The sequence below is a fragment of the Ipomoea nil genome, unplaced genomic scaffold, assembly GCF_001879475.1.
Source record: "Ipomoea nil cultivar Tokyo-kokei standard unplaced genomic scaffold, Asagao_1.1 scaffold0482, whole genome shotgun sequence".
NCBI lineage: Eukaryota > Viridiplantae > Streptophyta > Magnoliopsida > Solanales > Convolvulaceae > Ipomoea > Ipomoea nil.
The window spans coordinates 2,830,541-2,857,324 of record NW_017616910.1 but is presented as its reverse complement, the minus strand read 5'-3'; the positions used below and the strand labels follow the sequence as shown (position 1 = coordinate 2,857,324).

At 35.1% G+C, this 26,784-nt stretch overlaps 3 protein-coding genes and 1 long non-coding RNA gene across 5 annotated transcripts; 2 read left to right on the top strand and 2 right to left on the bottom strand.

Annotated features, from left to right (window-relative positions):
* Nucleotides 1-578: 578 nt before the first annotated feature.
* Nucleotides 579-24,816, bottom strand: LOC109173804. The gene is made up of 3 exons (XR_002052964.1): nucleotides 24,803-24,816; nucleotides 20,818-20,823; nucleotides 579-687 (listed from the first exon to the last, which is right to left on the bottom strand). It is a non-coding gene; the product is annotated as an uncharacterized LOC109173804 (long non-coding RNA).
* Nucleotides 5,645-7,202, top strand: LOC109173803 (probable NAD(P)H dehydrogenase (quinone) FQR1-like 3). The gene is made up of 4 exons (XM_019323106.1): nucleotides 5,645-5,920; nucleotides 5,999-6,092; nucleotides 6,197-6,462; nucleotides 6,822-7,202. The coding sequence occupies exons 1-4, from the start codon at nucleotides 5,895-5,897 to the stop codon at nucleotides 7,051-7,053; spliced, it is 618 nt and encodes a 205-aa protein (XP_019178651.1). The 5' UTR covers nucleotides 5,645-5,894; the 3' UTR covers nucleotides 7,054-7,202.
* LOC109173802 lies at nucleotides 7,249-9,463 on the bottom strand. The gene is made up of 5 exons (XM_019323105.1): nucleotides 9,100-9,463; nucleotides 8,440-8,590; nucleotides 8,265-8,331; nucleotides 7,958-8,174; nucleotides 7,249-7,702 (listed from the first exon to the last, which is right to left on the bottom strand). Exons 1-5 carry the CDS (start codon nucleotides 9,162-9,164, stop codon nucleotides 7,492-7,494), a joined length of 711 nt encoding a protein of 236 aa, XP_019178650.1. The 5' UTR covers nucleotides 9,165-9,463; the 3' UTR covers nucleotides 7,249-7,491.
* On the top strand, nucleotides 16,732-26,077 carry LOC109173800 (ABC transporter G family member 31). 2 transcript variants are annotated; one of them, XM_019323103.1, is made up of 24 exons: nucleotides 16,732-17,182; nucleotides 17,645-17,765; nucleotides 17,887-17,975; nucleotides 19,377-19,461; nucleotides 19,774-19,936; nucleotides 20,287-20,363; nucleotides 20,442-20,586; nucleotides 20,870-21,171; nucleotides 21,272-21,553; nucleotides 21,673-21,989; nucleotides 22,075-22,235; nucleotides 22,335-22,438; nucleotides 22,551-22,707; nucleotides 22,810-22,857; nucleotides 22,941-23,065; nucleotides 23,145-23,477; nucleotides 23,564-23,854; nucleotides 23,955-24,038; nucleotides 24,177-24,310; nucleotides 24,421-24,648; nucleotides 24,787-24,958; nucleotides 25,145-25,232; nucleotides 25,341-25,507; nucleotides 25,606-26,077. In XM_019323103.1, the coding sequence occupies exons 1-24, from the start codon at nucleotides 16,824-16,826 to the stop codon at nucleotides 25,870-25,872; spliced, it is 4,299 nt and encodes a 1,432-aa protein (XP_019178648.1). In that variant the 5' UTR covers nucleotides 16,732-16,823; the 3' UTR covers nucleotides 25,873-26,077. The 2 variants fall into 2 exon arrangements, with proteins under 2 accessions (XP_019178648.1, XP_019178649.1); XM_019323104.1 differs by lacking the exon at nucleotides 17,645-17,765 and having other exon boundaries at nucleotides 17,084-17,182.
* The last annotated feature ends 707 nt before the right edge of the window (nucleotides 26,078-26,784 follow it).

Genomic DNA, 26,784 nt, shown 5'->3' with positions numbered 1-26,784 from the left:
CTTATTTGTAAATGTTTGGCACTAAAAGTATAGCACAGTCTCTGGTCTTCCCTTATTTTCCTCCCTTTTACTCTGAATTTTCACATGATTACTATGACATTGATGCTAATTTTTAGGTCAATAATGTTTAGTATGCGTGTCAAGACTTGCATGTTTTATTCTCACAATTCTTCGATTCTCTTCCTTAGGGTTTTGATGCTTTCCAAGAGAACTTCTATTCAAAAATCTTTTCTTGTTCCTTTGTTTTCTTTGCAAACCCCTTTAACTCTCGTCTCATGAATCAAGTAAGCATCTCTCCTTAATTTTTGTGGTTTATGGTCATGGTGAGTGTATGCTATTAAATTCCAAGCTTCAATAAACAAATTGAACATTGATTTGCAGGGGTGAGTATGGCTTTTGGACAGCATTCTTGGCACTGCTTATTCACCTTTTCATCTTCTTTCCTGGTAAGTTTTATGCCAGTTTCTGTGCTTTGTTATATTGGCATAACTCTTTAAGTATACCCAATCGGCATTATTTGAAACATGGAATTGCCTGTTTTGACAATCTTAGAAATGTAAGATAGAAATAATTCCAGGTTTTTTCCTGCTTGTTAAGTTAAGACGATGAAATGAACACGAGGGACGTCACCCATACTGAGCCTAATATTGAATCTCTTGTTTTCTGCTTTGGTATTTTATTTCATTTCTTGGCAAAGGAGGCTTTGGACAAGTCTATGTTGGTCGCTGAATTTCTGGTGGTAATGCAATTGAAAGAACACGAGGGACGTCACCCTTACTAATAAATTGGATTTCTCTCGTGTGTGTTCAATGCAAACATCTTATGTTTTGGTGTTCTAGTGCTGCACAGGTAGCTTTGAAATTTGAGCATCGAAATAGTAAAGGATGCAACTATGGACCACCATATGAATGGCAGGTTTACAAGTTAAATAATTGTCTATGACAAGTAATAAAACAACTCAAAATTGAAATCCAGATTGTGTTTTGCAGTGGGTGTATATGAGCAATTACTGTAAATTCTGATCTTTTCTTCATACTTTCATGCTACAGGTCTTAACATCGTTTGCAGGGGCTCTCCTGGAGAAGCAAGTTGTAGTAGTTTGTTTGCTTTCAGAGGAAAGAAAAATACTACAAGGAAAAGTCAAGACTATTAATTCTCATCGAGGGTGAGAAATGATATTCATAGTCTAGTGATGATGTAAAATGTCAATTTCCTTTTGCACGAAACCTTCATATTGAATAAACTACTATATTGTCTTCTGTTATCAGTTGCAGGATTATGCAAACAAATAGAGGGACTGACTAATAATGTTGAAATATCAAATGAAATGGTAATTCCCCCTCTTCAATTATGTATTATTTCTGTTTTTATGTAACTATAGAAGCACTGGCATAGGGGAACTTTTCATGCCTAACATAGTAATGCCTCCTGCTTATACTTGAGGCGATTTTTTTTTTAATATTTTATTTTTTTACTGTGATGTGATCAGTGGTCCACCTTGCAATGTGGACCATGATTCAAGTATAATTTGCCCATTTTTTGCAATGACTTTAGCTTAGTAGTCACTTGGTGAGTTTATGAGACTGTTATTCAGAGCAGTGACATCATAAACTAATCATTTCTCTTACAATCAACAAATTAGTGAAAGAAGTTGAATCATGCCATTATCTTGCTTGACTTGAAACACTGGAGATTTGTCTTCTAATTCATTTTCCCTGATATTTCAAGAATGTGGCTGAGTTCTAAATCATTGCTACATAACAAATTTACAAATTTGTTTAAATATGGTTGCAGGTGTTTATGTTGCAAGAGAAGCTGGAAGAGAAGGATATGGAATTTAGAAGGGTAAAGAAAGAGCGGGAGCAAAGAGGTCTCAAGGAAGAGTCACATGAGAAACCATCACTACAGAGGAGATGAATGAGCTCTCTTCTGATGATAAAATTGCCACCAATGAGCTTGGATGTAGAATTGATTTTCTTTTAATATGTAAACTTTCTTGAATATTGTTAAACATTAGTATTTGGCAATACAAGTTACATTTGAATTTCTTCTAAATTAAATGTTTTTTTTTTTTTTTTGGTGTTTGCAATGCACATATGAAAGTAGATGTTTACAACAAAAAGTAATTTAATGACAATTATTATAAGTTTAGTAGCAATACCTATTATATTAGAAAATACAAATATATATATATATATATATATATATATATATATATATATATATATATATATATAAATCCCTATTATATGAGAAAATACAAAAAAAAAATTAAATAAACATTAGCGGCGGTTTTGAAACCGCCGCTAACATTTACCAAAAAAATATATATTAAATAAACATTAGCGGCGGTTTGTAAACCGCCGCTAACATTTAAAATAAATATTAAAAAAATATTAGCGGCCCGCTAAATGCACATTAAAAACTGTAAATATTAAATAAATATTAACGGCGGTTATAAACCGCCGCTAAATGAGTTTTCCATTAATTCCCGCGATTGTTGAAAACCGCCGCTAAATGCTTCGCAACACACTATTTAGACACGGTTTAATAACCGCCGCTAAACACACTAGTGGCGGTTTGGAACCGCCGCTAAATGCCTGATTTGGTGTAGTGTCAATCACTCTTCTAGCTGCATGAGGTATCTATATGATGTGGCAGTGCGACACTAAAAATTCAAGTCGATCACAACATATGTTAGTTCCGATCCGAATGCCACATCTATAGTTTTAGTGAAAATGACTATTTTGTCATTCTTTTTGTTTATTTTTGTAACCGAGCTTCTAGGCTTCAAAATTTAGACTCAATCTAAGTACGATTAGTCTCTGATCATGTCATTAATATGTGTACAATACAAGAGCATATCCACCATTGCATTTTAGAGGGGATTTTTTTTTTTTTTTAAGGTTTTTGGGTTTAGGTGGATGAGAGATGTGAGAGGCCATGAGAGAATGAAAATTTATTACTGCAAATGTTGATTTTGTTGTGAGCCTCGCTGCAAAGGAAAAAAAAAAGATTTTGTCGCCTGTTTGAGCGCGCCTGCTTTTCATATTTTGCTTCAGTCTAAGTCTGATTAGTCTTCGATCATGTCATTAATATGCATACAATACAAGAACATATCCACAACTGTATTTTTGAGGTGTTTTTCAGGTTGTGAGTTTAGGTGGCCTGGGGGAGAGATGTGAGAAGATAGAGAATGAAAATTTATTAATGCAAATCAACATTTTGTGTGAGTCTCGCTACCGCCCTACAAGTTAAAAAAGAAGACTTTGTCGCTGCATGTATGCATTAGGCGCACCTACCCTCCATTTTACATGGCACTTTAAAAATTATGAAAAAACTTTAACCATTGAGCATGTTTTAACTCTATCACCCCTTTAAAAATTATGAAAAAACTTTAACCATTGAGCATGTTTTAACTCTATACTTTTAAATTTGTTGATATAAATATATTTTTCAATTATTATTAACCTTAGTAACAAATTAACAAACTGGGACCCAGTGCCCACATTATTTACTCAAAAAAAAAAAAAATCATTAAACTAACCACCAAAAGTGGGCCCACAGCTATCCATAAAATCTCAATAGTCAACACTGTACACCGAACGCTCATCCACCTCAAACAATAATTTAAAAATTAAAAATTTTAAAAATGGATAATTATTAATTAAAAATTTTAAAAATTATTTTTAAATAAAAGAACCAACAGGTTAACTTAGTAAGAGGTAAACAAGTCATTTTAGGTTAAATTGTAAGAATTTGTACTGTTTAGAGATCTAATTGTAATTTTTTTGATTCAGTGACCTAATTACATTTTGGTGTGTAGTTGGATAACATATTTGACCGTTATTCCGAAAATAATTATTTAAAACTAAAAAAAAATAAAAATAATAAAACAAAGCGTGAATCTCTTCGTCTCCATTACCAGCGATGCATAGAGACGAAGAGTTTCTTCGTCTCCATGGCCGGCCATGGAGACGAGGAAACCTTCTTCGTCTATGGCTGGAGACAAAGAAGGTTTCTTCATCTCCAACCAGAGACGCCATGGCCGGAGATGCTATGTTTTTTTTATAAAAAAAAAAAATTTTGTTTTAGATAATAATTTAAAAAAATATTTTAAATTAATGGTGACATGCTAGAAACCTGAAAAATATGCAAATTGCATGAAATTGGTTAGTGTAGGGATTTAATTTATTTATTTATTTATTTATTATTATTATTTTTTAGGTTCAATGGCCTAATTGCATTACCGTGTGCAGTTCGATGGCCTATTTGATCCTTATTCCTATTTTTTAAAGCAAATTTGCAATCTAGTACAAAAGCTGCGGCAACTTTTGTACCTTTAAAAAAAATAAAAAAATTGTTTGTTTATTGTTTTGTTTTGTTTTGTTTTTTTAATTTTATTTATTAGTTTTTTTTTGTGCTTTATTTTTTTTTAAATGATTCTTTATTTATATATACCTTGTACGAATAATTTTTAAATTGTTTTTTAAAAATTATGTTTTTAGATTTTAAGTATTGCTATTTTTAATATTTAAAAGTAATTTATATAAAAAATTATGTTTTTGAATTTTCAGTTTTGTTATTTTTAATATTTAAATGTAATTTATATATTGATATAAATTAATAATGTTGAAGAAAAAAAAATATTTATTGAGAAAAAGATATTAATTTTTTAAAGTAAGGTAAAACAGGGGCAACTTTTAACAGTTGATTGGAATTGTAGGGACGTAATGTGAATAGTAAATGATTTGCAAATTGGAAAATACTATATGTACTCTCATTTCTTACTCCCAACTTTTACTCCCTCTCACAAATTCTTGATGTAGACATATTCACTGGGACCCACATGATGAAAATAGCCAATCTTTGTTTGCCATGTCGTGGAGTACAAGTGAGAACTCTTGCAAATTTGGAAGTACATGTAGTAGAACTCTTGCAAATTAGGTTATGTGAAAGTGGGATCCATTTTTTAAAATGAGAGAGACTTGCAAGGGAGTTCTAGTATTGAGATTCTTAAATTCTACTTCATCAATTATATCACATGACGTGACAAGCATAGATACTAGATAGGACATTTTCATCTTGTGAGTCCAAGAAAAGTTGTCTACATCAAAGATTTATAAGAGAGAGTAACAGTTGAGGGTACAAGTTGTATTTTCCTTTGCAGGGATAATGAAAGACTTGAGTTGTTTGGTTGGATGTAGTGCAATTCAATTATAGTCTAATTCTTCAGGTCACACAAATTACAGTGTTTGGTTGGAGGGAATTACAATTCCACCGAATTGCAATTCCTCATTTTGTTGAATTGCAATTCATACCCTCCCCATATGAATTGCAATTCAATGGGATATGAATTGCAATTCAATGGGAAAAGGAAAGCGAAAAGGGAGGAAAATGACTTTTTTATCTTTAATTATTATTAGTATTATTATTACACAAGGACATTTTAATTTTTATACCAGTTCTTCTTTTGTCATGGCAATAATTCTATTCCTCCCTACTAAATAATGTAATTTGAATTCTAATTTATCTTCAACGAATTGCAATTTTTTTTCTCTATAATTCTTTCCTTCTTTCCAACCAAACGCCATGTAAGAAAAATTAAAATATCTAATGTATATCAAAGAATACAAAAGAAAAGAAGCGACTCAAACGATAAGGCTAACCTTCTTACGTGGCGAAACTAAAAAACGGGCAGGCTTTCTCTGCCGTTTCACCAAACTCACGTTTCTGGTACATGTACTTTAGGTGCAGTGTCTTTGTCTCTGCATGTCGGAAGAGATAAAGTAATATTTTCAGAAAATGGTAAGTTAGAACACCGGCACAACAGATTATATAAATTTATAAATAGATTAGCGTTGTTCTCTGGTTTCACTGATCGAGACTGCGCCATGGCCACTACAAACGTGTATATAGTGTAAGTTTCCTGATTGGAGGTTCCGATCATACTATAACCCCATGGATTTAATCTTTCTGCAATTGGGTTTTGATTCAGGTTTTACTCCCTGTACGGGCATGTGGAGACCATGGCAAGAGAGATACAGAAGGGAGCGAATTCTGTGGATGGCGTCAAAGCAACACTTTGGCAGGTTTTTTTTTTGAATGCCTTAAATTAAAGATTCAGTCTTTAATTAAACGCAGGATTGGGTTTTCTGTGTTCTTGGATTCGATTTTGAGTGTGAAAAATATATAGGTTCCTGAGACCCTTCCCGACAGGGTTTTGGAGAAGATGAAGAGTCACCCGAAAGCCGATGATGTTCCTGTAATCTCGCCTGAACAGCTTTTGGAGGCTGATGGCTTCCTCTTTGGTAGCCCTTCTCGGTTTGGGGTGATGGCTGCTCAGATGAAGGCTTTCTTTGATGCCACACACCCCTTATGGGCCACTCAAGCTCTCGCCGGAAAGCCCGCCGGAATCTTCTGGAGTACCGGCTTCCATGGCGGCGGCCAAGAACTTACCGCGTCAGTCTTCTTTCTTTAATTTGCTTCCTTCCCTTTTCTTTTCTTGCCCACACAATGCAAAATTTAGAAAACCGACCCACAAAAAGTTGAGTATAACTTTCACTATTGTCAAAGGATTCGAGTCCTGCTCACAGTTTATCACTTAAGAACCAATTGAGCTATTCTTGCAAGTCTTTCTTTCTTTCATTTTTCTAGTGACGAAGAAACTTTAGTCACTACTAAGTAGACCTACTTTGCAACCTTAGGTGGTAAACGATTACGAGAAAGTAAAAACCTTAAATCAAGAATGTCACTTCTACTGAAAGTCAAATTTGTAAATCAACAATCTGACCAACTTGATTGATTCGCGTTATATGCAGGTTAACAGCAATAACACAATTAGCACATCATGGCATGATATTTGTGCCTGTTGGATACACTTTTGGGAGTGGAATGTTTGAGATGAATGAAGTGAGAGGAGGGTCCAGCTATGGTGCTGGAACATATGCAGCAGATGGATCTCGTCAGCCCACACAACTTGAACTGCAACAGGCCTTTCATCAAGGGAAGTACACTGCAGAAATCACCAAGAAGCTCAAGATCAAAACTTGAATCTCAGCTCCTTTCTGCTTCCTTCATAGTATATATATGAATATGCCCAGATCTTGATCACAACTGTATATCAACATAAGTTTAGTTGTTCATGTACATTGTTGTTTTGTTCCCAGACATCTAATTTAAAGTCAGAACTATTGTTGTTTTGTGTTTTCTTGAGAGGCCCATGCCAGAACTGCAACCATAACCTTTGTAAATATGAATTTATGTACATTTCAGTGCTGACACAACAGAATCCCAAAAGTGAAATGGCCACAAAAAACAACATTTCAAGAACCAGCAAATCAATGTTTTGACTAGCTATTACTACTAACTAAATGACTTGAGAAACTGCAAAGATAGAAACAGGGATTCACAGAGCAGGATAGTGAAGCTGTTGTTGTTGATATTGTTTACGAGAAAATTATGTACAGAATTCAATCCACTCTCGCTGCCTCACCGAAGGTGAGAACCATAGGGAGTGAACCGCGGGTCTGGGAGGATAATTGGTAGATTTTCGATGTACCTATACAGCCTCTTCCAGTCCTCCCTTAAAATTAGAGGTAGCTCCACAGTTTCACTCTTCTCCACGCATACCCAAAGGTCATCCGAGTTTACTCGTCTGAGATTGCTTCGACAAAAGGGGCATGACTGAGACCGGCTGCGCCTGAAGAAATAAGCAAACCAGTTGAGTGAAATCCGGCATAGTGGTTTTGGTAATAGATGACTAGTAATCATTATTTGTTACAAAGGCTCTATTTGGCAGAGCTTATATCTTATTTTAAGCTACTAATAAGCTATAAGCTCTGTTTGGTAATGGATGACTAGTGCAATTTTTACCAAGGCAAGCGGATTAATTTTCGCTCTCTATGCAGTTGTAAAGGCATGTGCCAAAAGCATAAAAAGACACGGCAAGACTTACCATTCCTGGAAGCATCTTAAGCAGAGCGAATGCCTGCAGTCTGGCAAAACAACTTTGCTATTAGGTTCCAAGCAGATTCCACATTCCGCTTCCCTTTCCAATTCAATTTCAGAAAGCTTCCCTTTGGTCGAATACCGGAGCGAACATATTTCTTTCTGTTTCATTTCATCGAAATCAGTAATCCCTCTTTGGATTTGCAGTGACGGGAAAATTATCTCTGTTCTCCACAAGCAGTATCATTAGTACAAGGTAACAATAGAATAACGAAGAGTATCCAACTACATTTTCTTGATCCAACCTCACTCACCATAAAATTCTCGAATGCTGGCTCTCCTTTCCTTAATGTACATAGACGTTTTACCATCAGCATACGCCTGCAACACGAAAAACCGATCTTATTCTATAATGCCAGCTAGATTTCACTCTGCTCGTGGATCACAAGAACAGAACATAAAGAACGACCAAAATCACGAGAGATTCACCATATATACAAGAACTTCAAGCAGCCCAAGCGCACCAGCAACCTTACAATCAAACCATTGAAGGAGAAAAAGACAGAATTGCGAAGCTGGACTGTAGGCCAGTCTCATTTGAATACACGCTCCATCGAGCTCCCTGCGATGGCCTAATGCTCTGATATAGAGATGGAAACACAATAAGCCACAAACATAAATGAAACTTTGCCTTATCAAACAATTACATTAACACAATTCCTCAATCCCTCCCAAGCCTGAATCTTATTTGTATTGATCACCATTGCCAATACCTCCAAAAAAGTGGCTAAAACATGTATGGCCCCAATTCCTCCCACAAATTCAATTATCAAGAACTGAAACTCTCCAGTTCACTGAACCACAGTTCTACATGACTACAACAGCTTTTTAAGATAAAAATCTACTTAAAACATATAAACAATTTCTTCAGAAACCCTCTTCTTTCAAGCCAATCTCAGCAACCTTATAGTGGGCAAAACAAAATAAATTAAAAATCACAACTTCTCCACAATTTTGCTCTAACCAACAATCTTTGTAAACACAATTTAACACCACAACAGAAAATCCATGAATTTATCATTAAAAGCTTCAAATTGACAAACAATACCAGAGCAAAAAAAGAAAACCCAGAGAGACCAGGGAGCTTACATAGTGTTGGCGAGCTGAATATCAGCTTCCAGAGCTTTGAGTGAATCCTTGAATGATCTACCCATGGCTTTCCTCAATGTTCTCAGCAGAAACAATCAAAATCCAACAACTCTCATACAAAAAGTAATAAAGCCCCCCCACTTTCCCACAAAAACAATAAAATATGAAAACCCCAGAAAATATCTTCAAGTCTCCGACACTATGATCGCCGATTAACCGGCTTTTTTTTTCCGATTCCCCTCTGTTCTTTGATCTTCTACTTCTTCTGGCTACTTCCAGAATTCTCACACTACACTAAATGATCACTTTTTAATTGAATTTTCATAGCTTATTAAATACCCAAACAATCTAAAGCTTTTTAAAAGGAAAAGAAAAATAAAAAAGGAATTTATTATAATGTTTATACACTGCAACCTTATCCATTATCGATGTCTGTAGAAGGGAGTGATACCATGCGAATCAGCAACACTGCAAAACTCTGTCAGCTGGGGGGTAGTGGGGTAATTCTGTCATTTCGAAATTTGTCTGTTGACGTGGCAAGGCGACATTGGCGAGATGATTTGGGATAGCATAAGGATGGTTGCACCGGAAAGAAACTGAAAAAAACCGGGAAAGCTATGGGATTGCGGTTTTGGAAATTGGGCGGCCCACAGGAGTGAAGATTAAGGAAACGAGACGAGTCACCCAATAAAAATGACAAAAAGATAATGATTGAACTTAGCGATTATAAGGAAATAATAATAATACTATAGATATTATTAAAAGCCTAAAAATATATTTTTCACTTTATAATATGAATCATGGTCTATAAAATAATAATTATATACTAAATACTTTCTGTTCAAATGATATGTATATATGAAAGGTCATGAAGTTGAGTCTTAGTAAAAGTGGTGTATAAAATTAATTTTGTATAAAACATGTGTTTACTGAGCCCTCTATTTGCTCTCAATATATATATATATATATATATATATATATATATATATATACCTCAATATTTTCTTTCTTTCAGCAAAAATTTTTCAAAAAAAATAATAATAATAATAATATTGAAGTTGGCTTTATAGGCTGCCCAATTTCCAAAATCTCAATTCAATAGGTTTATTTTAATAGTTTCTTTCCTATGCAATTATTCTTATATCATCACTACAACTTCACAAGTCTATTATATTATCCCATGTTGCCTTGTCAACCACGCTTCAAAATGACAAAATTGTTCCATATTCTCCGGCCCATGTATGCTAACAACCCAACTTGCCTAACGATATATCGTGCACCACAATTCACTACGAGTATTGTGAAACTTAATCCAAATTATACATGTATAATTAATAAATATATACATTTAGTTAACAGATTAGGTACATTTAGTTACAATTGAAAATATATAATATGTATACCATGCAAACTATGCCCGCCTATACATTTAGTCAATACCGTCAAAATGGGCCGAAGCTCACGAGTTGGCCCGACCCCGCCCAGTGAGACAATTTATATCCTGCACCACGGCGCGTGTTGCATTGTGCGCCTAGATGTAAAACGACGTCGTTTCAATTTTTTTTTTTTTTTTGAAATTTCGCTACCCAGTGTTTGGCGGTTAATTTTCTTTAAAAAAAATTTCATGTTCAAAAATGTACATAATGTTATACATGAATGTACATAATTGTATAACAAAATATACATACTGTTTTTTAAAAGATAATACACATAATCTAACATAATACATAATAAACATAAACTTTTAACATAATACACATCAACTCTTAACATAATACACAAAAATTTCCTGATTCAGATGTACATAATTGTATAAAAAAAAATGTACATAATTGTATAAAAAATGTACATAATAAAAAAATATACATAATTGTATGAACAAATATACATAATCAAAGCAACTTCCTACCGTGCCTCTCAAAACGACGTCATTTTGGGAGGCGCGCGGCACACAGTGCTACACGCGCCGTGGTGTAGGATATAACGATTGCGCCCCGTGGTCGGCGAGTTAGGAACATAGAAAAATAGGCCCGTGAAAATGCAGGCCTAATGGGGCGGGTCAAAATTGACCTGCAATCCATGCAGGCTGCGGGCCGACCCGCGGGCTAGACCTATTACAAAAAACAAAATAAATAAATAAATATACGTTACACAGCATGGCAGAATTCTGCCTTGATGTGTAACGCATATATATATATATATATATATATATATATATATATATATATATATATATATATATAATTTTTAAATATTAATTTTACAAATTTTTAAACATTAAAAAAAATCACGGGCCAACCCGCAGAGCCCGCCAACCCACGCGGGGCGGGCTGGCTCACAAAAGCCCGCAAAAAATTAAGCCCGCAATGGGCGGGTCTAATGAAGCGGACCGGCCCGCTTTGACAGTACTACATTTAGTCCGTCCTCAATGCTATCCCCGCCTATACCATGATGGTTGTTCCTAAGGGGGTATGTGAGAGTATTACGGTACAAAGCTACTAGGAATTTTTTGTGGGGAGGTTACGGTACAAGCAAAAAAACAAGCTTGGTTAATTGGAAATCTGTAACTTTGCCCAAGAGTGCAGGGGGTCTTGGCCTAAAATCGATGCAGACACTGAATAAATTCCTCCTCGCCAAACTGGGATGGAGAGTCCTTAAAGAGGGAAACAAGGTTTTGGTCCCAAGTCATCTCAAAAAAATATATGAAGAGCGGAACCTCCATTGCCAACATGAAAAGACGAAGGAATGAATCCAATGTTTGGAAAGGCATCTGCGCAGCGGCTCCCATACTAGAAAAGGGTATGAGATCAGTGGTTAGGAACGGGAAAGATACCTGCTTCTGGCCAGATACCTCATACCTGGCTGGATGTTGAACCTCTTCTTAAATGGATGATTGGCCCTCTTAACAAAGATGAAGATGCACTAAGTTGGTAGACATGTGCAATCTTGGGCAGCAACTTGGTGGACATGTGCAAAACTGCGATGAACGTAACTGGGACTGGGAGATACGCTAGGCTTTGAACATGCACCCAGAGAACAAAACATGGTGGCTGATCTCCTAGCAAGGAACGCCTTGGATCACACTGACGATACATGCTTTTCCGAGACATCTCCAAGCTTTATCACGAGCTCTGATCTCTCCGTAATGAGAGCTTGGTCTTCTTGGATGTTCTCCTCCTTTCTTTCAAAAAAATATATAATATGTTAATTGTATATATAATTTAGACCAAATTCTAGCAGTGTGGAATGAAGGGAGTGATAATTTTGGTAGGATTTTCCTGAACAATATGCGTGCTTGAATTTCGGATCCTTATTATTATTAAGTTAATTTCAAATCCTTATTATTACTAATTAGTAAGTTTTGGTAGGATTTTCCATTTTTACTGGTAACCTTATTATTATTATTCGTTTTCTAGTAAGTTAATTCCGTTTCCTTTTCCAGGTAAGTTAATTCTATTTACTTTTTCATTTTGTCCTTTCTGTTTACTTTTTCATTTTTCCTTTTAACATTATTGGTATTAATTAGTGAATTATCAATCATTTTTTTATTTTCCTTTTCTATTGTTTACTCAATAATTTTTCCTTTTCTATTGTTTGGGCGGAATGCATGGAAAGAAGATTTTATTTTTAATTATAGTATAGATTATTGAAAATGTGCCGTGAATCTTGAATTCAATTACACCTTTAATGTTCTACTTGTTTTTAGAAGAGATATTGCATTATCAATTAATTAGGTTATTTAATGAACATAAATAACGAAATATAAAAGCATAAAAATAAAACAAGTACTCAGAGATTGATCACGCAGTTCGGAGCACTTCTCCTACGTCTGCGGGGCAACTCACGTCTGTCCAATCCACTATAGATGTTTACCAAGGAGTATTACAAGAGGTAAGTACAAATGGCCATTATCCTTTACCACTACAACCCTTCCTAACACCTATTCAGGACTGAACCGTGCATGCCATAGCAATCTTCAAGTGAAGCTTCAGCTGTACCAGGTACTGTCTGTGCAGACCAGAATTGAACTACAATAATAATAATATAATTTAGCTGATTAATTTAAATAGCACTTGTGTAGATTTCACTCAATATAGCAGTTCACAAAAATGACAACTTTCCACTTTGTTTATGCTTCCTTTTATAGCAGTATGCAACCCTTTGGTGTGATCCATATAATCAGCACTCCAAAGCCTTCAAATAACCATAGCCATATATTTAATTTGAATGCTTCATTCCAGGTGTAAACTGACTTCCATACTAACTTCATCCAATCATCAAACCATACTTTAATTTTCTAATATAATACACACCACACTTTTTCACTTACCACTTCAATGCCAAACTGTAACAAATCCATGCAAAGATAAATTCATTTATTAACACCAATTAACCAAGACCACTTGATTAATTTCTTCAAGCTTGATTAACAATCATATTCATAATGAGTATTTTCTTCATAATTTCGAACACCTCCGAATAAATTCATGCTGTAGAGGATAAAGACATACCTTTTGATAGGAGACGGTCCATGGTCCATAAGTTAATTCCAATATAAATTCTGATTATTTTGTCAATTAAATTAGCCAACATAAAAGCGTCTAACGTGTATCATTTGTACACTTACAATTATATATGTCAACGAACGAAAGCGTCTATGTCACAGCTGAAACGAAACCAAAACCTGATGGAAAGTCAGGAAGCATGCATCTTCTTCTCGAAGTATATCTCACTGAAAGCGCAGCCGCCGTCTGCGACGGCATGAAGCTGCCGACTCTGAACCATCAACGACTCATGCATGCATGCATGCACGTACGGAGACTCAATACAATACAATGAAGGTGGTCAATGCAAAATAAACACATGTCGATTGCAAATTAAAATGCCATGCAATGCATATATGCATGTAAAGCTTGACAGAAAGAAGACTGAAAGTGACCGCACAGATGGATCGAGAAGGTGGCAGATCTAACATCCCTATGCTTCCCGTGGTGAAATTGATTGATGATCCAGCACATACAGTACCCTGGGTGGGTATATTTCATGTGAAACAAATCCTCAAAGCTTTTTGCCTGCTTCATCATCATCAATTTGATGGAGACATTGCATGGAAGTTGATCTCATTCGATCCATCGAGATTCGTTAATCCAGACTTTTACATATGTACTCCTTTCTTGCATTTTGTGTCTATATTTCTTGCATTCGTTATTATTATTTGACTATATTGGATAAGGTAATAAGATTTTTTTATTTTTTTTTGAAAGGGGATAAGGTAATAAGATAGTATGCCCTAACTATCTTGACCATTCAGGTGTTCAAAAATAGTGGGGATCATTTTCACAGTTCAACACTTCAACTTGTCTTCCATTAACTTTATTGACATTTTTCTTTTACTTTTCCCACCACAAAAAAACAACCATACACGTTGGATCATTTTACTATAGTATGACTTCCACCATCTCTTTACATATAATTTAAAATTGAGAAGAAAAAAAATATTTCAAATTAAATCCCATTAAAAGTTTTTTTGCAATGTTATTGGTAATATCAATATCAATTTAGATCAACAGGACAAAAGTATATGATTATATACTTTACTCAATATTTAACCTTATAGTTACATTAGTGATCCACTTACTAATCATTTCAAATTACCATATTAGATACTTAACCATTAATTGGGCCAGCCCCGAATGGTGATTAGTCTGAATATAGTAGGAGATTAAAGGTGTCTCACAGTTAGAGTCTTTTCAGAACACATCATGGCCTGACAAAATGGTCTTTTAATTAACCAACTTTTAACGCAAGCAAATGCATCATCAATGCATGCATTAATTACTTTTAAAGAGAATTTGTGTCCAAACACTTCTCCTTATCTTAACTTGCTTCTATTCTATTCAAATCAAAACCAAACAGATCCACAACTGTTTTTATAGTGAAAATTTGATCGATCTTCCGTTGAGAATGCAATGTATTGGTGAGCCACGGTGATGTTATAATAATCTAAAAATAGAAAGGAAAGCCGGTAAAGATAGCAATAAAGTACGGAGAAAAGAACAAAAAAATGATGAAATGTTGGCTATAAATAGGAAGAAAAAGAGAATAGGAAAATGATGAAATACTAGCGGAAGAAAAGGATAAGAAGAAAGATAATAAATCAAAATATAATGAATATCCATGCATTATGCATGAGATTGAGAGAAACTAAACAAATATATACTGGGACTTTACATTCAAGAGAGTCACTGACCACAAAATTTTTGGCAATATAAACATATAATGTATTTCATGCATTACAAATATAAGATACTAGTAAAAATAAAAATATTTTTAAACAAAAAGATTATATTATATATTAGGTAGTAAATGTTAAAATAAGTAATTAATATTTAATAACATTCATCTTTTACAAACTTCTATATAAAATCATCTATGTTTTGATTTTTATCGTATTAGCAATGACTAATGCTACATTTTCTTTCTAAATATATATATATCTCCTAAGTCCTAATATTCACCTCATAACACATATTATTTATTCGTTTCATATTCAATTTTAATAAGTGTTTTATCACTATGTTAGGAAACAATAATATGAGATAAAATTAGTAACAAATTAAAAATATCGCTGTTATTTGATAAAACATTTATATGTGATTTTGCAGACTATTACACAGCAACACGAAGTTATAATTCCGAATAATGGTAGTATATGACTATATAGGGGTTCAATCCTGTGACCTTCCCTCAAAGGGAGTCACGTATGTGTCATCTGAGCACAAGATGCTTGGCAAATCTGAGTTAACTTAAAAATGAAAGAACGAAAGAAAAAAAAAAGTTACTAAAAGATTGTTGTTGTGAATAAACGAATCGAATCGAGTCAAATATTTCACTATTCGGTTCGAATTTGACTATATATTCAAATATTGGTATTCGTATTCGTTTAAGATTCAAATTTCAAATTTGATTCGTATTCGATTCGACCAGTTTATTCCAAAAGGCAAGAGTATTTGGGAGGGATGTAAATCACCGTTTCAAATTTGATTCGTATTCGATTCGACCAGTTTATTCCAAAAGGCAAGAGTATTTGGGAGGATGTAGGTGCTCACTGCGCACAAGAAGCCCCCCACACTGCCACTGGTGAGACTTGATCCCTGGCCATTATTCCAAAGTTTCACCTCTATGACCAGTTGAGCTACCCATGCGGGCTATTCGAATATATTCAATTCAACTCAAATATTCGAATTCGAAATGTCTAACTTAATATTTTTACAAAATTCTCCCAGATAAAATGTAATTAAAATTTATATTTAAATTTAAATAGCATATATATATTCAAATATATTCGAATACTCGAATACACCCTAATTTCTATTCGAAACGAATAGAATTTTATTTATTTGATTTGTTTACACTCTAGTTGTGATCATTTGGACGATATGTGTGGCGTGGTTAAACTTCCGTGAGAAGAGGGCAAAACAAATCAGCGGTAAATATCCGCATTCACCATTTCACCCCATTACACCTCATTGCTGACGTAACAAGTCTTAAGGACATTTCCGTGATTTCATTTTTTCAAAAAGTTGTTAAATTCCCCGGCTTAAATATCGCTGAGCTGGTACGTAGCCATATTTTCTCCCTGCAAATCTCATCGAGCTCAAAATATCTTTCAGATTTATACACACAAAAACCTATACTATACCCAAAATCGGAGAGAGAGAATAATGGCGGCGTCGAATGGGAGTGAGTATTTCGCGTTGGATGTGGAGGCGCAGGTGGATAACTTCCCGAGGCAGTCCAACGCGGAGTCGGTTGCACAGGATGAGGAGGAGCTGATGTGGGCGGCGTTGGAGAGGTTGCCGTCTCGGAAGCGGCAGAACTTCGCGCTGTTGAAGCGCCCGTCTTCTCATCGGATAACCGCCAACGACCACGACGCTGGCGGCGGCGCCACGGAGAAGACTGAGGCCATTGATGTACGGAAGCTCAATCGCGTCACCCGCGAACTAGTCGTCAAGCAAGCCTTGGCCACTTCCGAACAGGATAATTACAAGCTCCTCACCGCCATTAAAGAACGCCTCGACCGGTAGCTTTACTTTTCTCTCTCTCTCTCTCTATACATATATGTGAATACGTGAAACTACCGCGCTTTACGACGGAAGTTTGCTTGCTGATGGCGTTTGTGTTCATGTACTGTTTCGAGATTAATTAAGCATGCTTTGATATATGGAAATATAACAAAACTAGTTTACTATTCTGCTAAGATGGATAACGAGCCAGCCTAATTATTGATATGGTTATTGGACTTAAATACATTGAATTGGAATATGATTCTTCATATCCTCAAACTAATTAAGCAGATTATCTTTTTGCATGCTCCTGTGCTTGACTTGTATCTGCATCCTTTGATACTACACTTTTGAACAATTCAGAGTTTAATTTTTCAAAACCTGCATTACATTATATTGCACGTTGAAGTTTGTAATTTCAGTTCAAGCTAAGCAATTAACTAATGAAAGACTGCTTTGAATTGCATTTCCAAACAAAGAGTGGGGTTGGACGTGCCAAAAGTTGAAGTTCGATATCAAAATGTGACAATAAAAGCAGATGTAAAAGTTGGTTCAAGAGCTTTGCCAACTTTAACTAATTCTGTTCGTAACACATTCGAGGTACGTAAATGATAGATGTGTTTTTTAGTGTTATGTCTTCATTATTATATTGTGTATTATATGAGCTATTCTCTTTGTTAAAATGAGGTTATTATGTTGCCTTTGTTTCTATCAAACACAGAGTATATTTACTGGATTGAGAGTCTACCGCCCAAAGAGACACAATCTAACCATCTTGAACAACATAAGTGGTTCTATCAAACCAGGAAGGTAAGCTACCCGTTGCTCATTTAGTGATTTCTTACATGTTTAGTGGAAGAAAAGTTAAATCATATAGCTGACAATTTACTGGTAGCTATTTCGTTTTTTTTTTTTTTTTTTTTTTTTGGAAGAAAGTATCTACTTCGTTTTATGCATGATTAAAGCCATGTCATTCTATAAGAATGAGACACTATGCTGTAGATGATTAACTGTACTAAGCATTCAATGTCGATCATAACCTCTTTGGTATTCTGATACTTGGTTCTCGTTCATCTTGAATAAAGAAAAATGCATATTATCTTATATTGATAATTAGAATATTAGTTAGCATTTGTGTTTAAATTAGGAGAATAATTGATCATTCTATTACCGTATTTATATTTAATTGATGCTTTTTAAAAAAAAAAAACATTTAATTGATGCTTTAATTTAGAGATGTACTATATAGAGTGTATTCTATGCATTGCTGTGAATATTCTGAAATTAATGAAAAGATTTATTTTATTTTCTTTAGAGTTACCATAAATGGAATACGAATTAGAGCTTTAAATCTGCTTAAAAGATTTCTCTTAATTATTATGTATTTATGTACTTCGAAGTAAATTTTGGTATGTAATATATTCACAATCCATGCTACTTTTTTACTTTTCTAAGATGCATAATGCAGTTGCATATAACTTGAGAGTACTGCAACCTTGTGTAACCAACATATGTGAACATGTCGGTAACATGTTATTCATTACTAATGCATTAAGGGGGCGTTTGGTTCACGGAATGTTAGATTACCTTAGGGAATGTTAGATTGCTGGGAATGTTAGATTACTGGGAATGTTACATTCCTGTGTTTGGTAAAAACTGAGATATATAATATAAACCTGTTTGGTTGTTGAATTGTTGGGAATGTTATAGTGGTTATTTTACCTTAATGCCCTCATATTACAAATCATCTTGCAAAGTGAAGGGCAAATTTTGTAAAATAGCAAGGGAATCTTATATTACCTAAGGAGATGAAGGTTATCACATTCCCTCAAAATTATGAAAAAAGCTTATGTGGAGGGTAAATAACATTCCATGGGAAAGTTGGATAACTTCAATCAAACTAAGAAATCTTGTATAACTAGCCAAATATAACCTTGGTTATCCTAGATTACCCGAACCAAACGCCCCCTAAGTGGTATATCTGATATAAAATAAAAATTATAAAAAAAAAAAAAAAAAAAAAAAAAAGGCACTTGTGTATATAGATAAAATACCACACGAATCAACATCGCCTATGAAAAACTGCTTGCTTATGGTAATCCAAGATCCAACTATTTTAAAGACAGAAACTAGTACTTAGTCTGTTCTTATTCATCTCGCAGTTGCTACAAAACTTGAATTCTCTTTATGGTTGTTCAATTATTTTGCTAGGATGACTCTGCTTCTGGGTCCTCCAGGTTCTGGGAAGACAACATTACTTCGGGCTCTAGCTGGCAAACTTGAAAGTGGCTTAAAGGTTAGCTTAGAGGGCAGTTTTATAATCTTTCTTTGGGACTCGTGATATTTCCTATCTTACTGAAATTTTGCTGGTACCAGTCCCAGCGGAAAGGGGAAGAAAATTTGAAGTTATGAGTGTTAGATATCCTTTTATGGACTAATCATCTAATTGTATGCATGTATATATTCATTGTTGATTGATAGATAGAAAGATAATTTTCTATATTTAATTACTTAGACTAGGATCATTGTACCCGTAAACTTCTTATTTGGATCGTTCAAATTTTTTGGTAAAGAAATTTGAGTAAATTGTCCTTCACCTTGGTTTCAGAAAAGTGGGACTATTACATACAATGGCCAGGGGCTTGATAGCTTTTGTGTGCAAAGAACCTCTGCTTACATAAGTCAGACAGATAATCACATTGCTGAACTAACTGTACGAGAAACTCTAGACTTTGCTGCTAGATGCCAGGGTGCAGACCAGCGTTTAGGAGGTTTGTATCGACTTCCCTTTGTAATTTATTTTTCACTAAGTGATATAACTACAATTGTTTAGTCATGCCGAAATTTTGAAGTGCTCATATCATATTCACAATATTTCTTTTTCTATTAGCTGCTTGATATTCTTGATGGTACATTTTATCCTATCTGGATGCTGAATTAAAAACAGATATTAATTAGGGGGTTTAGGACACACTCAATGGAATTGGATCACCTTAATATCTGATTTTGTCTAGCTTAGAGCATGATGACCTCAAATTGTTTCAAATATTTCTTGATCGGTAGTTATGGATATCTCAGAAATTTGTAGCCATTCTTGATTCTGCTTTGATTTTCCATGCAGGATATATGAAAGATCTAACACATCTAGAGAAGGAAAGAAATATACACCCAAATCCTCAGATTGATGCATTTATGAAGGTTTCATCTTTTGATCTTTAACTTTGTAATTTATTTTCTTATGCATTATGCTTTTTAATAACTTCTAAAAGAATACAGGCATCATCTGTTGGCAGTAGAAAACATAATGTGACTACAGAATATATCTTGAAAGTCCTTGGTCTCGATATATGTTCAGACATAATGGTTGGTAACGACATGCTTAGGGGTGTTTCAGGTGGACAAAGAAAGAGAGTTACAACAGGTTTTCCTCTTTTTCTCTGGTTCTTTATTTCTCTTTCTCTCCATGAGGGAGCATTGCTTCCACTGTCCCACAGTTGTGAGATAGCTTAAAATTCAGTATTGGCATAGGTTATATTCACCATCAAATGGCTGGTAGGTGGCAATTGAACAACTGATACTAACTAAAAGTAGATTCTCTTCTATGAAAAGAGTGTGCAAAGGGATAGTTAGGCCACGCCACGCCATAATTAACTTTGCACTGATTCTTTGTGGTGTAGAATGATAATTTGGACCTGTCAATGCAGGAGAAATGATTGTTGGGCCTAGGAAGACTCTGTTCATGGATGAAATATCTACTGGACTTGATAGCTCCACTACTTACCAAATTGTGAAGTGCGTAAGGAATTTTGTTCATCTAATGGAGGGAACAGTCTTAATGGCTCTTCTTCAGCCAGCCCCAGAGACTTTTGATCTGTTTGATGATCTTATTTTGCTTTCAGAAGGTTATGTAGTGTATCACGGTCCAGGAGTTAATGTTGTTGAGTTCTTTGAGTCATTAGGTTTTAAACTACCACCTCGTAAGGGAGTTGCAGATTTTCTTCAGGAGGTACTTATCTGTCTATTATTATTGTTATTATTACCTCTGGGTCTTTGTGCTTATTTGTCTTGGACTCTTAGATGTAGAAAAAACCTTGATCTTTTTGCAGGTGACTTCAAGGAAGGATCAGGCGCAATACTGGGGTGATCAGTCAAAGCCCTATGCGTTTATTCCAGTTTCAGAAATTGCTGAAGCATTTAGAACTTCCAGATATGGTCAGGCCTTGGAGTCCTCTCTTTCTGTTCCTTATGAAAGAACCAACACCCATCCTTCAGCTCTGTGTACTAAAAAGTATGCAGTGTCCAACTTAGAGCTCTTTAAAGCATGCTTTACCAGAGAACTGCTTCTAATTAAAAGGCACAGTTTTCTTTATATTTTTAGAACTTGTCAGGTATGCTTTACCTTTATGTTGAACTTCATATATACAGCTTCATTGATAACATTTTTTGTGTAGATCTCGACATCAATATTCCTTGAATTATGAATCTCATAGTTTTGTACTATGTACAGGTTGCATTTGTTGGATTTGTGACATGTACAATGTTTCTAAGAACCCGGTTACATCCTACAGATCTGGTTCAGGCGAACTTGTATCTTTCTTGTCTGTTTTACGGCCTGGTGCATATGATGTTTAATGGATTTTCGGAGCTGCCTATTACAATTTTCCGACTACCAGTCTTCTACAAGCAAAGAGATAACCTCTTTTATCCTGCGTGGGCATGGTCCATCTCTAGTTGGGTTACGCGTATACCTTACTCAGCAATTGAAGCAATTATATGGTCTTGTGTTGTCTACTATTCTGTAGGATTTGCACCTTCTGTTGGAAGGTATGCATCTGCTGTTTCTTTACCTTCATTGTGTTGATGTAGGTGCTTATTTTGTCATGTTTATCTGCCCTGTTAAAATTTCCAGGTTTTTCCGTTATATGTTGGTCCTCTTTTCCATACATCAAATGGCACTGGGTCTCTTTCGCTCGATGGCAGCTATTTCGCGAGATGTAATCATTGCTAATACATTTGGGTCAGCTGCCCTGCTAGTTATATTATTAATGGGAGGGTTTATAATGCCGAAAGGTAAGTTGCAGTTCTCCCCTAATTATATTCGTACTACTATCATTGACAGAGTTGCAACTAAAAGAATCCTATCTTTGCTCTTGTTTCTATTCTTTTCAGAAATGATAAAGCCATGGTGGGTCTGGGCCTTTTGGCTATCACCATTGTCCTATGGGCAACGGGCCATATCTGTCAACGAATTCACTGCAACAAGATGGAATGAGGTTTGTTCTCTATGCCGTCAGAAGACAGGCTCTACAATTCATATAAAAGGAATTATTAATAGGTTTTTTTTTTCTTTTTTCTTTTTTCATTTTATTGTGGATGCTATTGCAGAGGAAAACTTCTGGAAATGTTACTCTTGGAAACAGTCTTCTGCATTCACACAGCTTACCCGTCAGTGACAATTGGTATTGGCTGGGAGTTGGTGTTCTATTGCTCTTTGCTTTGTTTTTCAACATTATAGTCACTCTGGCATTGACATTCCTCAATCGTAAGTAGGCTAGGAATCTTCGTATGGCATCTAAGTAATTGTCTCTCAATCACCTTTATCCATATTTATTCATTCTTGTATGACTTCTTTCTGCTTGTGCAGCAATCAGAACATCTCAGGCATTTATAGAAGAAAGCTCGGCAAATGATGGTAAAGAAAATCCTCATTTTTATTATTCAATAGTCAAGTAGCTTGTTTAAATGATTATCTATGTGTCTTAAATGATTTGGCAGGAAATCACAACAATTCAAATTCAGTCATCAGCAGGGATGCAAGTAGAAGGAAAGGGATGATCCTCCCATTTCAACCATTAACAATGACTTTCTCTAACGTCAACTACTTTGTTGACATGCCAAAGGTATCCTCAGACCAATTATTTTTCCTTCTGAATTGTGTATTTTCTTCAATTGGAACATAATATATCTTTTGTTTACTAGGAAATGACTTCGCAAGGTGTAACAGAAAAGAAATTGCAATTACTGTCCAATGTTAGTGGAGTTTTCTCACCAGGTGTTCTTACAGCATTAGTTGGATCAAGTGGAGCAGGAAAAACCACTTTGCTGGATGTTTTAGCTGGTAGGAAAACTGGTGGCTATATAGAAGGTGACATTAGGATATCGGGTCACCCAAAAGAACAACGCACTTTTGCGAGAGTTTCAGGATATGTCGAACAAAATGATATACATTCTCCTCAAGTTACAGTTTTTGAATCTCTCTGGTTTTCTTCTTATCTAAGGCTTCCCAAGGAAGTGACCCGACAACAAACAAAGGTTTGGCATTGCTACTCTTTTCTACCTTTAAAGAAAGCTTTTACTGATTCTGTTATACATGAAAACCTAATTTTCTTTCCCTTCAGGAGTTTGTTGAAGAAGTAATGGAATTAGTGGAGCTTGACAATCTGAGGAATGCTTTAGTAGGTTTGCCAGGTAGTAGCGGCTTGTCCACAGAACAAAGAAAACGTTTAACAATTGCAGTGGAACTTGTGGCAAATCCTTCCATAATTTTTATGGATGAACCTACATCTGGGCTTGATGCTCGTGCAGCAGCCATTGTCATGAGAACTGTTCGTAATACTGTTGACACTGGAAGAACTGTTGTATGCACTATTCATCAGCCTAGTATTGAAATTTTTGAAGCATTTGATGAGGTGAGTAAACTTGAAATTTCAAGTGAAAGTGACAATATAGTCATTCTTCATTCATTAAATGTACTACGGATATTGCTTTATACAATGTTTCAATGTGTAGCTGCTACTTATGAAACGAGGTGGACAAATGATATATGGGGGAAAGCTTGGACCGCAGTCACAAACTATGATAAACTACTTTCAGGTATGCACTTGTTTCCATTAGTTCCTTTTTTTGTTCACTTGCTGCCGTGAAGAAGGAAGGACATATAAGATCTATTAGTTATTTAGTTGTATCTTGCATTTAGTTGGTTAAATACTGTTGTTCCCTTAATTTGTTTAGACTATGCCTGGGATTTCCCCAATTTCTCCTGGTTACAATCCTGCAACATGGATGCTTGAGATCACTACAGCTGCTGCTGAAGAAAGAATAGGTCATGACTTTGCAGAATTATATAGAAATTCTGAACAGTACAGGTGATTTACTCTTTACACAAAAATACTATTTCTAGTTTTTCTATTCATTCACCACCCATCTTTGCATTTTATTTTATTTATTATTTGTATCTTTTTTTACATATATGCAGGGAAGTAGAAGCTTCAATTAATCGTCTCAGTGTTCCACCACAGAACTCAGAACCTTTGAAGTTTAAGTCAACCTATTCTCAAGATACATTTTCTCAATTTAGAATCTGTCTCTGGAAGCAAAATATTATATACTGGAGAAGTCCATCCTACAATGCAGTGAGGATACTTTTTACCATAATAACTGCACTCATTGTTGGCTCTGTATTCTGGAATATTGGTTCAAGAAGGTAAGCCTCTCTCCGTCTTCAACTTCAGTTTGAATTGCAATTATTTTGACGCTTTTCACTACTTGTGTTGATTAGTAGACAAAGTATCTCTTGGTTTCAGCCATGAAGTTGTTAATTAAGTTACGGATAATTTCACAGGGACTCAACTCAGGACTTAATGGTGGTAATGGGAGCTCTGTATTCAACTGCCTTGTTTCTTGGGGTCAACAGTGCCTCATCTGTACAACCAATAGTTTCCATTGAGAGAACAGTTTTCTACAGAGAAAAAGCAGCTGGAATGTATTCACCTTTCCCATATGCAGCAGCTCAGGTCAGGAGCTCCTTTAATTATTTTAACTGTCAAAAGTTTCAAGATTTTATTATGTAAAAGCTGTTTTATGACTTGAGAAAGTATGTGACTAGCAAAATATAATCCTGCTCTAGAATAACATACTCCGTATTAATTTTTACGATACCAAGTTGAGCATGACAGGGCCTCTCTTTTCTGTACTGACAGGGCCTTATTGAGCTCCCGTATATTCTGGTGCAGTCAGTAATATATGGTATCATTACATATTTCATGATCAATTTTGAAAGGACCGCAGGTATGAGTGGATCAAGTATATGTAATTTGGGCTTTCTTTCAATTCAAAGGTCAAGCTAGCTAGCTTCTTATATATAATAACTTGTGCGATTTGAATTGAATGGTGCAGGGAAATTTTTCCTCTATCTTGTGTTCATGTTCCTTACTTTCACCAACTTCACATTTTACGGAATGATGGCAGTTGGCCTGACATCAAATCAGCAGACAGCTGCGGTCCTTTCCTCTGCATTCTACTCATTGTGGAATCTTTTGTCTGGCTTTCTTGTTCCCAAACCTGTATGTAACTACTATATATATCTTCATGACCGCATTGTAATTTTCTTATTTTTCTTTCAAATCTTTAACTTGATGAATGTTATGTGGTTGGGTAACAGAGCATTCCAGGGTGGTGGGTATGGTTCTACTATATCTGCCCATATTCATGGACTCTACGGGGAATCATTTCGTCTCAACTTGGCGACGTAGAAACAATAATAGTAGGGCCGGGGTTTAAAGGGCCAGTGAAAGAGTTTTTGCGAGTTACCCTTGGTTTTGGACCAGGGATGATTGGGTGGACGGTTCTATTTCTTGTTGGATTCAGCGTTCTCTTCTTCTCTGTATTTGCTGCATCAGTCAAGTTCCTTAATTTCCAAAGGAGATGATGAAGATTAGTAGATCAGATATATAGATGGTAGGGTTTTCTTCTCTATGGCTTCTCCTGAGATTAGCTAGGAAAGACTTATTAAGTGAATAGATCAATAGAAAGATTTTGCTTCCCATGTATTTTAATGTTCGATCACTTCACTCATCAGTACATTTTCAGGCTAGAGGTAGCCCTAATTGGATGTACATATCACTCATTTTACACGTGTTCAGTGTCTTCTCAAATTAACCCAAATTTTTTTTGTTAATGCAATAGAGAAAAGAAATGAGTTTGGCAGAGCTTATTTAGTAGCTTATAACTTATTTTAAGTTACTAATAAGTTATAAGTTCTGTTTCGTAATGATTTAAATTAAGCTCGTAACTTAAAATAAGAGTTTATTTTGAAACGCTATAGCGTTTTAAAATAAGCTAGTAGCTAGTAACTTTTTAAAGAAATGACATCATTAATTCTATTCGGCCCTTTAAAACCCTGGTCTTACTATTATCGTTTCTGCATCACCAAGTTGAACCATATCCACCACCCTGGAATGCTCTGTCTGCAGCCAACTGCATAACATTCATAAGAGACCAATGCAAGTTAAAGAATTGAAAGAAAAACAAGAAAATTACAATGCGGTCGTGAAGATATATATAGTAGTTACTTACAGGTTTGGGAACAAGAAAGCCAGACAAAAGGTAAAAATTTATTTATTTAGTGTACAACAACAAACAAAGCATGGCCCAAACAATCCAACCAAAACTGGTGTCATTCTCTTCCAAAAAAAAAAAAAAAAACTGGTGTCGTTAATTCTGGCTAGCTACTCCTCTCTTAAGAAAAAGAAAAAACAATTTGTATTTATATATAAGTGTTGGGGGTGTAATTTTTAGAATGTAGAGGACTAGAGGGTGAGGACGCTTATATACATGTGAT

Excerpts from the sequence above, each read along its gene's own strand:
- LOC109173803 (XM_019323106.1), top strand. The coding sequence starts at position 5,895 with ATGGCCACTACAAACGTGTATATAGT. Across the intron at positions 5,921-5,998 it reads ACTACAAACGTGTATATAGT|GTTTTACTCCCTGTACGGGC; the intron begins GTAAGTTTCCTG and ends GTTTTGATTCAG. Across the intron at positions 6,463-6,821 it reads GGCGGCCAAGAACTTACCGC|GTTAACAGCAATAACACAAT; the intron begins GTCAGTCTTCTT and ends CGTTATATGCAG.
- LOC109173802 (XM_019323105.1), bottom strand. The coding sequence starts at position 9,164 with ATGGGTAGATCATTCAAGGATTCACTCAAAGCTCTGGAAGCTGATATT. Across the intron at positions 8,332-8,439 it reads TTGAAGTTCTTGTATATATG|GCGTATGCTGATGGTAAAAC; the intron begins GTGAATCTCTCG and ends TTCGTGTTGCAG. Across the intron at positions 7,703-7,957 it reads TTAAGATGCTTCCAGGAATG|GCGCAGCCGGTCTCAGTCAT; the intron begins GTAAGTCTTGCC and ends TTATTTCTTCAG.
- LOC109173800 (XM_019323103.1), top strand. The coding sequence starts at position 16,824 with ATGGCGGCGTCGAATGGGAGTGAGTATTTCGCGTTGGATGTGGAGGCG. Across the intron at positions 17,766-17,886 it reads CTGTTCGTAACACATTCGAG|AGTATATTTACTGGATTGAG; the intron begins GTACGTAAATGA and ends TATCAAACACAG. Across the intron at positions 20,587-20,869 it reads AAGAAAGAGAGTTACAACAG|GAGAAATGATTGTTGGGCCT; the intron begins GTTTTCCTCTTT and ends CTGTCAATGCAG.